This window comes from Silurus meridionalis, chromosome 8 (genome assembly GCF_014805685.1).
Source record: "Silurus meridionalis isolate SWU-2019-XX chromosome 8, ASM1480568v1, whole genome shotgun sequence".
NCBI classification, from domain to species: Eukaryota; Metazoa; Chordata; class Actinopteri; order Siluriformes; family Siluridae; genus Silurus; species Silurus meridionalis.
In genome coordinates this window covers 23,732,973-23,745,872 of record NC_060891.1, presented here as the reverse complement: position 1 = coordinate 23,745,872, position 12,900 = coordinate 23,732,973, and the positions used below count along the sequence as shown (strand labels likewise).

The window sequence follows — 12,900 nt, the reverse complement described above, 5'->3', positions numbered from 1 at the left end:
TGTTTACATCATGCAAATAGCATTTATAATATTCCTAGTGGAAATGTGCACTACTCTGATTCATGTTGTATCAACTTCTCAAGTTTGCGTTCGTGGAAGCGGATCTCTTTTTGAAGATCCTCAATCTGCCTCTTATGGTGATTGATTATTTCCTGACGACTTTTTCTCAGAGCAGCTATCTGTTCCTGTTCCTTCTCCCTAAAACAAGTGAGAACATTCATTAAGCTCAGAATTTCATTGCTAAATCAATCCTGGATGCCACTGAAGATCGAGTTAATTATGAAAGTTAAAATTGGATGATGGTCAGAATGGATAATTTGTGAAAATGTAATAAACAAAATAACTAAGCTTCTGAAAGCGTTGCTTGCATTTCTGGTCCTGTTAAATGCACAAAGGAGAAAACCCTTGCGGATCAGCGTGACATATACTCACTTAAAGTACCGCTCTTCCAAGGCGGCCTGACGCTTTCCAAATGCTCCTCCTGCTGACCTGATTGAACCGCCACCTCCTCCTCCTTTCCCTGCACCTGACCCCAGCCCTCCCACCTTTCACATGTAATAAATGGAAGAAAAATAGTTACATAGGAACAAGGTGCTGATTGTAATAACAATAATGTATTAAAACAAACATACATACATACATATATATATATATATATATATATATATATATATATGCTGCTATTTGCACTTATGGTAGATACGAAACTGCATTTTTTTTTTCACTTTTCACCTGTACGATGTAATGAAAATAAAGTTGCGTTTATCTATATAAACATGCAATAAACATAACAGTATTTCCTACTGTTATTGAAAACCACGTCTCTGTTGAATTCTCAATTCTGATTGGTCAAATACCGGATGTGTGCGTCACAGTGGAATTTAGTGCTTATTTAAATATATATATATATATATATATATATATATATATATATATATATATATATATATATATATAAAAAGGTTTTAAGAAACATAAAGTGCGTAAACAAGATACATTAGATTTTGATAAAAAGGAATATATAAATAGCTACATTATTGGAGGACATCCTGATGTGCTTAGTGAAGACTTTCAACAGCCTTGAACTAAAGAACCTCGACGATATCATGTGTACAGTCTTTGACGTTCACGCTTGTAGGTAGGTGCGCGTGTCAACATTGCGTGCGTGCGCGCGCTCCTGAATATATACAAACCGGGAGAAACCATATCACAGAGCGCAGAGGAGTAGGGGGTGCGAATGGGAGTCGGACTCCGGTGTTGTCCGAAGCTGAATCAGAAATTGCAGCGATTTAATGATCTCATTTAGATTTCCTGGCTGTTAGTAATCATTTTCACGAATGAATCTAATACGTTTCAAATGTATTTCAATAAAAATGGTTTGGACACTAAAGTAGCAATGATCAAATAAGAAAATGTTAGAATGTTGCAAATGACGTAATTATTAATTGGGAGGGAAATTATAATGTTTTATTGATAATCTTATAGTAATACAGTTATAATCATTAAATCGCTCCAGCTTCTGATTCAGCTCCTGACATATCACTGGAGTCTGACTCCCTCTCGCACCCCTACTGCTCTGTGGAATGGTTTCTCCCGGTTTGTATACATTCAGGTACGCGCACGCGCACACGAGCGAGAAGTAGACAGTATAATAATAATAATAATAATAATAATAATAATAATAATAATAATAATAATAATGTCGAGGGTTTTTTAGCCGTCTGAGGAATATTTTCATTACACACATCATTATGTCGATTCCTTTTCATCAAATATCATTTTATGATGTATGTGCTGTATTTTATGAGCATTGCGCACTTGGCATGTATCTTAAAAAGTTTTATTATTTTCATAACGCGGTTTCTCTCCGGCAAATCTCTCGCTCTATAAACCAGCAGCCATATCACCCTGTAGCCCAAGACAGCTTGCCCACTGAAGCTAAGCAGGGTTGAGCCTGGCCAGTACTTGGATGGGAGACCACCTGGGAAAAACCAGGTTGCTGCTGGTAGAGGTGTTAGTGAGACCAGCAGGGGGTGCTTACCCTGTGGTCTGTGTGGGTCCTAACACCCCAGTATAGTGACGGGGACACTATACTGTAAAAAATAAATAAATAAATAAAAAAAGCACCGTCCTTCGGATGAGACGTTAAACCGAGGTCCTGACTCTCTGTGGTCATTAAAAAATCCCAGGATGTCTTTCGAAAACGAGTAGGGGTGTGCCCCGGCATCCTGGCCAAAAAACTTGCCCGCTGGCCTACTAATCATCCCTCATATTAATTGGCTATATCACTCTCCTCCACTAATATGCTGGTGTGTGGTGGGCGTTCTGGCGCAATATGGCTGCCGTCGCATCATCCAGGTGGATGCTGCACATTGGTGGTGGTTGAGGAGAATCCCCCTTTCATATGTAAAGCGCTTTGAGTGCTGCAGAAAAGCGCTATATAAATGTAACAAATTATTATTATTATAAAAATAATTAAATGTTTTTTTTTAATAATTATATAACCACCTAACGGTTATAGGCTAAATGTCAGAGACACGCCCCCTCCTGTCCTGCCAGAATCAATCCACCTATTAATACCATCATTATGACGTCACGGCTAAAGAAACATTCATTATAAAGAAACGAAATACAGAAAAACCCGTTGTACGAGCATTATTCGTTCGTGAAAATTGCTCGTAGGTCCATTTGCTCGTCGTTCGAACTCATTTTCCCCATAAGAATGAATGTAAAAGCGATTTAATCCGTTCCGAGATCTCATTCGATCGCTTATTTCTGCACTTAATAAGTATTCATAGCCTATTTTAACAAACAAATACACCGCAAATTACCGTAAAGTAAACATAATTTAACACTTACCTACATGGTAGTGGTTGATTGCGAGTGTTAGATGCACACCACGCTCATAACCTTCTTGGTTTCCATGGTAATTCTATTTACTTTCGGTTTCACAGCGCCATCACTGATTTTCTTGGGAGACATTTTTTTATATTTCTAGTGAAATAAAAATATAACGCTAAAAAAAGTTATGTTTCTTGCTGCACTGAACAACGAGAGCGACCGAGCAACACGAGATCAACTAAGCGACTGATGCAACCTCGGCCCGAAGCAGGGAACCGGCAGCGTGGGTGCCTTCAAATTACTATTATTATTATTATTACTATTAGTTGCTCGTACAACAGGGTTTTACTGTATAACAGAACGCTGCATCACAGACAGGAATCTCATGCATTAAGAATGAATGGCATTATTTAAACAAGAAACCAAACGAACACAATTCAACAATCTCCCTTCACAGCATCAATATTAGCTTCATAAAATGACAAATAAATACAGTCCATTTCAAGTTTTCTTTGCATTTCAGTGCATTTTTTTAATGCATTATGATTTTTCAACATGGCCATGACAAATATGGATGCTTAGTGCAAATGTATGTTTATTATTAATGAAATTATCATCGAGCATGAAGACAAAATATTCTTGTAAATGTTTTAAAGTAATTATGGTGTTTTAAATTACGTAAATCATCAGGACACCAAACGGAACGTTTGCTATGTTTCCACACGGACGGTTAAATAGGTGATACCATAGAAACTGTACCTCTTCTAACTTTCATATGGATTACATAATCAAAGATTTTTTTTATGTTAATTCATTTACTTAAAAAAAAGAGAAAAGAGATGACAGAGACAGGTACAGAAGAGAGCGCACCCTTTCGGGTTAACACTCTGGGTTCGACAAACTCGCCGGCGTGTTTTGTGGCATTTTTTCCTCATAACGCAGGAACAAACTTAAATTGCTAGGTTTTTTTCTTGATCTACAGATAAGGTGCAATACATTATCCGAATCCGTAAAGAATCTACTTTTATATATTTTATAATAACAACAAAACGCTGTGCTTGTATAAAATAATTAAAACAGACAGGGGCGCTCTTCGCCGTCTCTGTCATTTCTCCACAGACACATAAATATAACAACCTGAATCTCAGTGAATATTTTGCCTCACAGACATAATAAATATATGCATAGAAAGCTTAAAATGTCTACTTTTAAATAAATAAATTAGCATAAAAACAAATATTTTCTGATTCATAAATCAAATTAATTTCCTTCCACATTCCTTGAAGTTGATTATTTTATGAGCATTGCGCACTTGGCATGTATCTTAAAAGTTTTATTATTTTCATAACGCGGTTTCTCTCCGGCAAATCTCTCGCTCTATAAACCAGCAGCCATATCACCCTGTAGCCCAAGACAGCTTGCCCACTGAAGCTAAGCAGGGTTGAGCCTGGCCAGTACTTGGATGGGAGACCACCTGGGAAAACCAGGTTGCTGCTGGTAGAGGTGTTAGTGAGACCAGCAGGGGGTGCTTACCCTGTGGTCTGTGTGGGTCCTAACACCCCAGTATAGTGACGGGGACACTATACTGTAAAAATAAATAAATAAATAAAAAGCACCGTCCTTCGGATGAGACGTTAAACCGAGGTCCTGACTCTCTGTGGTCATTAAAAAATCCCAGGATGTCTTTCGAAAACGAGTAGGGGTGTGCCCCGGCATCCTGGCCAAAAAACTTGCCCGCTGGCCTACTAATCATCCCCTCATATTAATTGGCTATATCACTCTCCTCTCCACTAATATGCTGGTGTGTGGTGGGCGTTCTGGCGCAATATGGCTGCCGTCGCATCATCCAGGTGGATGCTGCACATTGGTGGTGGTTGAGGAGAATCCCCCTTTCATATGTAAAGCGCTTTGAGTGCTGCAGAAAAGCGCTATATAAATGTAACAAATTATTATTATTATAAAAATAATTAAATGTTTTTTTTTAATAATTATATAACCACCTAACGGTTATAGGCTAAATGTCAGAGACACGCCCCCTCCTGTCCTGCCAGAATCAATCCACCTATTAATACCATCATTATGACGTCACGGCTAAAGAAACATTCATTATAAAGAAACGAAATACAGAAAAACCCCGTTGTACGAGCATTATTCGTTCGTGAAAATTGCTCGTAGGTCCATTTGCTCGTACGTTCGAACTCATTTTCCCCATAAGAATGAATGTAAAAGCGATTTAATCCGTTCCGAGATCTCATTCGATCGCTTATTTCTGCACTTAATAAGTATTCATAGCCTATTTTAACAAACAAATACACCGCAAATTACCGTAAAGTAAACATAATTTAACACTTACCTACATGGTAGTGGTTGATTGCGAGTGTTAGATGCACACCACGCTCATAACCTTCTTGGTTTCCATGGTAATTCTATTTACTTTCGGTTTCACAGCGCCATCACTGATTTTCTTGGGAGACATTTTTTTATATTTCTAGTGAAATAAAAATATAACGCTAAAAAAAGTTATGTTTCTTGCTGCACTGAACAACGAGAGCGACCGAGCAACACGAGATCAACTAAGCGACTGATGCAACCCTCGGCCCGAAAGCAGGGAACCGGCAGCGTGGGTGCCTTCGAAATTACTATTATTATTATTATTACTATTAGTTGCTCGTACAATAGGGTTTTACTGTATAACAGAAGGCTGCATCACAGACAGGAATCTCATGCATTAAGAATGAATGGCATTATTTAAACAAGAAACCAAACGAACACAATTCAACAATCTCCCTTCACAGCATCAATATTAGCTTCATAAAATGACAAATAAATACAGTCCATTTCAAGTTTTCTTTGCATTTCAGTGCATTTTTTTAATGCATTATGATTTTTCAACATGGCCATGACAAATATGGATGCTTAGTGCAAATGTATGTTTATTATTAATGAAATTATCATCGAGCATGAAGACAAAATATTCTTGTAAATGTTTTAAAGTAATTATGGTGTTTTAAATTACGTAAATCATCAGGACACCAAACGGAACGTTTGCTATGTTTCCACACGGACGGTTAAATAGGTGATACCATAGAAACTTTCATATGGATTACATAATCAAAGATTTTTTTTATGTTAATTCATTTACTTAAAAAAAAGAGAAAAAAGATGACAGAGACAGGTACAGAAGAGAGCGCACCCTTTCGGGTTAACACTCTGGGTTCGACAAACTCGCCGGCGTGTTTTGTGGCATTTTTTCCTCATAACGCAGGAACAAACTTAAATTGCTAGGTTTTTTTCTTGATCTACAGATAAGGTGCAATACATTATCCGAATCCGTAAAGAATCTACTTTTATATATTTTATAATAACAACAAAACGCTGTGCTTGTATAAAATAATTAAAACAGACAGGGGGCGCTCTTCGCCGTCTCTGTCATTTCTCTCCACAGACACATAAATATAACAACCTGAATCTCAGTGAATATTTTGCCTCACAGACATAATAAATATATGCATAGAAAGCTTAAAATGTCTACTTTTAAATAAATAAATTAGCATAAAAAACAAATATTTTCTGATTCATAAATCAAATTAATTTCCTTCCACATTCCTTGAAGTTGATTATTTTTGAGGCATTATTAGTACAAGAAGGCCAGCTCCTGCGTAGCAAATATTTGCTCCGACAGCTGCTGTAATATGTAATAAGGTGATCCATCTATAATCAATCAATATGCTTAGTGAAGATCCAAAATAAAACTGCCCACTGAAATACTTAGTTGGACAAGTAGACAGAAAGATCGTTAGACATTTAGATAATGGTTTAGATATAAAGGCAGATGGTTAAATACATAGGCAGATAGTTACACAGACAGACAGTTACACAGACCGACAGACAGACAGACCGACAGACAGACAGACAGACAGACAGACAGACAGACAGACAGACAGACCGACAGACAGACAGACAGACAGACAGACAGACAAACAGACAGGCAGGCAGGCAGGCAGACAGACAGACAGACAGACCGACCGACAGACAGACAGACAGACAGACAGACCGACAGACCGACAGACAGACAGACAGACAGACAGACAGACAGACAGACAGATAGATAGATAGATAGATAGATAGATAGATAGATAGATAGATAGATAGATAGATAGATAGATAGATAGATAGATAGATAGATAGATCTTAGCCATTGCATAGAACAGATACAAAACAATGAAAAAATTACAGGTCAAGATCTTCTGTTGATGTTTAAAACATGAGAGTTTAAAACTTGAGAGTTCACAAAGAAGGTACGGAATAAGTAAACATCCTGTGTATTGTGGCTCTGCAGGCTGAAACATCTTGCTGATTTTTGAGATCCGAGGAGAAAGAACAAACTTGTCTGAACTGACAGGAAATATAGCTAACCAGCTAACTCCAGTAAAAGTGCTCATTATAAACTTTCACTTGAGTAAAAGTACAAACGTATTTGCCTTCAAATGTACTTCAGTATCTAAAGTACTATGATTTATTATGACTATAATGTTCCTATTATCGTTTCTGTTACAAGACTTTTTGCTTAATCAATTCAGAGTATGTGAAAAGACTCTAATGTTACTCTTAGCACACCAATCTATTAATAGAATGATATTAATAAGTCAGATACGAATAGATATCTATTAAAATTATAATAGAGTTCCCAAAACTAAGGTTAATATTTTTTCAGTCATCCAAAAACTGTTTATTTGGTGAGCATGCTATTGACAGATTTTTGTTTCTAGCTGACTGGAGATGACCCTGACATGGTCTTTTGCCATTGCAGCATTCTGAAATGCTTTTCTGCTCAGTTGTAAAGAGTGGGTATTTGAGTTGCTTCTTCTTTCCTCGAAACAATCCGTCTATTTTCATTTGGACTCTCTTATCAACATGTTTGTCAAGATTGTTTTGTGGATAATATCCACTGGATATCCCAGAAGATCAGCAGTTTCTAAAATGCTCAAACCAGACTATCTGGTACCATCAGTTCTGCCCAATCATAGGAATCACTAGAGGTAGAAAGTTCAATCCAGATGTCAAACCAGTAAAGAAAAACTTGAAAAAGAGGAGAGAGCAAGATGGGGAAGTCAGCTAATCACCCAGTTTGTCAAAAAACAAAAAGTGATTTATGTTCCCTGCTTTGTGTTATGATTTTGAATCCCATATCAAGCTGTTTTAATGAACATAAAATAGAAATTCTATCATTTAATCATTTACCTGATGTTCATCCATTGGAAGTTAAAACCAGTTTTTCCAAAAAGCTACCATTTTCCATGCAATCGAGCAATAGTAATGTCTTGACAGATGTTCTGGACAGTTTTCAAAAGGAATTGCAATTTGCATTTTCCATATGTGGAGACATAAATTGTGTTAAATCCAAACGCAACTGCAAATCTGGCATTACGGTTTTCGCTTTCGTGAACGCACAGTGACTGTCAGATTTCAAATGGAAAATCAAAGTCCATTTGAAACTGTATTTCCCGCGTCTTAGGAGTTATGGCCATGTCATATTTAAATAACAACATTAATTACCATGTTTGCTTTTTCACGTTCTCTGCGTCATTTATGTAACCTGCCACAACTTACTTAGAATCGCAATTCCTTTTACATTTGCTTTTTGTATATTTGAATTTCCTTGCACTGAAAGCTGTCAATCAAGTGTCAGGGATGGGACTATATTATTATTTTTATTATTACAGTATTATTATTATTATTATTATTATTATTATTATTATTATTAATTGATTAATTAATTTAATATATATATTTTAAATACTTTATTAATTCAATGCCACAAGAACAAGACGTATTACATTATCGTGTCAAATTAACACAAGTTTACAGAGAAAAAAGAAACAAAGAAAAAAAAAGAAAAAAAAAAGACATAAATTTCAATGTTTTCAGTGCTTTTTTTGTTTGATCCAAGAGATTTACATACAATTTGAAGTCATTAATAAACTGGGAACATTTTGTCTACATTGAGCCCAATTTTTTTTTATCTATATCAAGTTTTCCAAATAAAATGAACAAATGTATAATTTGTTGTGGTTTACAATTCAAATTTTAATTTTCTGTATAAAAAAAAAACACATCAATTATACATATTTCTATCACACATTCTATATTTCTATTAATATAGAATTACATATCCTTCCAAAATCTTCTTCTTCTTCTTTCGGCTGCTCCCATTAGGGGTCGCCACAGCGGATCATCCGTCTCCATACCACCCTGTCCTCTACATCTGCCTCTTTTACACCAACTACCTGCATGTCTTCCCTTACCACATCCATGAACCTCCTTCTTGGCCTTCCTCTTTTCCTCCTACCTGGTGGCTCCATCCTCAGCATTCTCCTACCAATATAATTCATGTCCCTCCTCTGCACATGTCCAAACCATCTCAATCTCGCCTCCCTCACCTTGTCACCAAAACATCCTACATGCGCTGTCCCTCTAATAAACTCATTTCTAATCTTATCCATCCTCGTCACTCCCAACGAAAACCTCAACATCTTCAGCTCTGCTACTTCCAGCTCCACCTCCTGCCTTTTACTCAATGCCACTGTCTCTAAACCATACAACATCGCAGGTCTCACCACAGTCCTATAAACTTTCCTTTCAATTTTGCAGATACCCTACTATCACAAATCACTCCTGTCACTCTTCTCCACCCACTCCACCCTGCCTGCACTCTTTTCTTTACTTCTCTAACACACTCTCCATTACTTTGCACTGTTGACCCCAGGTACCTGAATTCCTCCACCTTCCGAAGCTCTTCTCCCTGCAACCGCACCACTCCACTGCCCTCCCTCTCATTCACACACATGTATTCTGTCTTACTCCTACTGAGTTTCATTCCCCTTCTCTCCAGCGCATATCTCCACCTCTCCAGGCTCTTCTCAACCTGCTCCCTACTCTCACAACAAATCACAATATCATCCGCAAACATCATAGTCCAGGGAGACTCCTGTCTGACCTCGTCCGTCAACCTGTCCATCACCACTGCAAACAGGAAAGGGCTCAGGGCTGATCCTTGATGCAGTCCAACCTTCACCCTAAACCAGTCTGTCATACCTACTGCACACTTCACTGCCGTCACACTGTCCTCATACATGTCCTGCACCACCCTCACATACTGCTCTGACACACCTGACTTCCTCATACAATACCACAACTCCTCTCTTGGCACCCTGTCGTACGCCTTCTCTAAATCCACAAATACACAATGCAATTCCTTCTGTCCTTCCCTATACTTCTCCATCAACATATCCTTCCAAAATAATCCTGATTAAATACAATAAAAAAGAAAGATGCAAAATAGTTTCTTTTACCCAAGAGATATTACCAAATAAAGAGGACCAAAAGATTTTGGCAGCAGGTAAAGATACAGAACGAAGAGCATTCCTTATAATCTTATTACTACACTGTTATTATAAAACCAATATTTTCAATGAATATGTTTTCATAAGGATTACCCATGCTGATTCCTTCTAAAATGTAGTTTTTTTTTAAGTATCTTAACACTCTTTGGAATTGCGTCAATAACAACAGCAAATTCTCTTGGTTTAGATGGTAATTGAGTTTTTTTTTTTTTATCTTTATTGAACCAGGATGGGACTATCGTATTGGAAGTGTTTCTATTGGGAAGTGACGTCACTCACAATCGATGGCCAAGAGGGGAAATACCAGTAACATGAAATAATAACTACGTACAATGAACCAGTAATAGGTGGTAACTTAACAAGAATGGTCCAAAAAGTAATTGCTAACAGATTGGAAAACAAAGCATGGCTCATTGTATATAGTCATTCTATTCCTAACCAAGTTAAAGAAGTCTATTTTATAATATTACACTGTATTTATCCTATTCTATAATTGCAAAATATGTGGACAATATGTGTCTTTATACATTTTGCAGCTTGTACAAGCTTTTTATAACTAAAATTATGTTTTTAATTTCATTCATGACTCTTTTAATTTCACATTAAAGGATATAATTATCTTTTTTTCAGTCATAGTAACAAGTCAGTTGAATATAATATATAACTTTTATATTTTAATGGCCAAACTCATTGAATCGAATAGAAAAGCACAAATCTTCTCTGTTATTGTCTCAACACTCAGATTTAATTAATGATACACTGTGATTTTTTTTGTTATATTAAAATGTTTTTCTTTGGTCATTCCTTTATTTACTTACTTACATATTTATTTATTTGTTTGTTTGTTGCTTTACTCTGTTTGTTGTTATTTAATAGCATATTCTTCTATTTTTTATTCCATTAACCGTGGATAGCTGATTGTATGACTAATTTTCTTTACACCTAAAACTTGTTATAAAAGTTAAACTTTTATTCTTTCAATTAAAAAAAAAACTATTGTCAATTTGAATAAAATAGTAATAATGTGCATTATATAAAAATAAAAAAAAAGGGGGAAAAAAAGGAAATGCCAGTAAGAGACAATTTTGCGGAATGTTTTGAACAATGGAGGCTGTCTGTGAAATTGTGGAAGACATTATGTTGCTCATGCAGCAAGTTGTTGACAGTTCATACTCTATAGATTTACTCTTATTTAGAAGCCATTTAGTTTTGAACAGGTTAAATGAGTTTGCGGCTTTGACGAACAGCAACGTCAGCAATGTTGTCAGTAATGTTGTCACCTAAGTGAATTGGCTAACAGGCTTTTTGTGAAAGAAAGAACAGCTAAAGGATTAGGACATCATTTGATGGACATACCACTAAAACTCACTAGTTTCAATTTGCTTTACTGTGTACAGTATGCATAATTTCATTTAATTTAATAAACTGTTCAAATTTACTTCTTTATTGTGTCCTGGTGGTCTAGTGGTTAGGATGCGGCGCTCTCACCGCTTTGGCCCGAGTTCGATCCCCGGTCAGGGAACCAACCCCAGCCACTCTTAGTGCCGGTTCCAAGCCCGGATAAATGGGGAGGGTTGCATTAGGAAAGGCATCCAGCGTAAAAACATGTGCCAAATCAAACATGAGGATGCGGACCCCTAATGGGAGAAGCCGAAAGACATAATTGGGTGATAGAATACAAATTAGCCAGGGCCCCAGAACAAACCCTAATGGTACCCCTGGATCCCAGTTCAAAGCGAAACGCAATTGACTTCTTATGGACCAAAACCCTGGCCATATTTAAGTGACCACTTTGACTTCAAGTGCAAGAAAGACAACAGCTTGATTCGATGTGTGCACTTACTGTCTGAATTCTGAATCTGCATTTCTATCATTATCATAAATCACATCACATCAGGAGATTTCTTTTCAGCGAAAGTGCATAATACATTAGGCACAAGAGATATAGCCAGAGAGCTATGGTGCTAAACACAGTGACAGCAACACAGCAGAAAGACTTCTTTTAGGAAGATAAATGTTTTTGTTTCTCTCTACTTGTAGTGTATATGAAATGTTCTTTCTAACAGGGAGAGTGCTGAGCACTGTCTTCTGCAGGAAATACACCGGCTAGACATAAAGCAGACTGGCATTAGCTTTAGCAAGGTTCTCCAGTCTGGGCTTCACCTGTAACAAGGCCAGTTGTGACATCTTGTCTAATCCCAGTCTAGTATTTTTGCTTAAATATCTGCCCAATACAAAACTTGCACAAAAAAAAAAGCACTTTCATTTGTAAAGGTGTTTCTTCAATTAAAGACAACCAGGTTGAGATGTGTATATCCTTGTACTTTGTGAGCCACACTATAGAGGTAAATTTTACTCTGAGTACATTTTAAATGAGTTACTTTTAGATTTTTAGACTAGTAACTTGACTTGTACTCAAGTAAAATTCATTGAAGTAACATTAATTTTACTTGAGTAGAATATTTGATTACTCTTCCCACCTTTGGAGATCACTGCTGTTATTATTATTATTATTATTATTATTATTATCATTATAATTATTATTATTATAATTATTAATAACCTAGTATAGTATTTAGGAATTGTTACAGAGCATTATAAGCGTTCAAATAAAAAAGGGAGGGAAAAGAAAAGCGTGTTCTTGTTTCCGCCCGGA

General features: G+C 36.6%; 1 protein-coding gene and 1 pseudogene across 1 annotated transcript; one reads left to right on the top strand and one right to left on the bottom strand.

Annotated features, from left to right (window-relative positions):
* LOC124390326 (ATPase inhibitor B, mitochondrial-like) lies at positions 1–1,547 on the bottom strand. Its single transcript, XM_046856194.1, has 3 exons — positions 1,034–1,547; positions 433–545; positions 1–198 (listed from the first exon to the last, which is right to left on the bottom strand). The coding sequence occupies exons 1-3, from the start codon at positions 1,106–1,108 to the stop codon at positions 51–53; spliced, it is 336 nt and encodes a 111-aa protein (XP_046712150.1). The 5' UTR covers positions 1,109–1,547; the 3' UTR covers positions 1–50.
* A 2,677-nt stretch (positions 1,548–4,224) lies between these two features.
* Positions 4,225–4,341, top strand: LOC124390712 (annotated as a pseudogene).
* Positions 4,342–12,900: the final 8,559 nt, after the last annotated feature.

Excerpts from the sequence above, each read along its gene's own strand:
- LOC124390326 (XM_046856194.1), bottom strand. The coding sequence starts at position 1,108 with ATGATATCGTCGAGGTTCTTTAGTTCAAGGCTGTTGAAAGTCTTCACT. Across the intron at positions 546-1,033 it reads TCAGGATGTCCTCCAATAAT|GTGGGAGGGCTGGGGTCAGG; the intron begins GTAGCTATTTAT and ends TACATGTGAAAG. Across the intron at positions 199-432 it reads TTGGAAGAGCGGTACTTTAA|GGAGAAGGAACAGGAACAGA; the intron begins GTGAGTATATGT and ends CACTTGTTTTAG.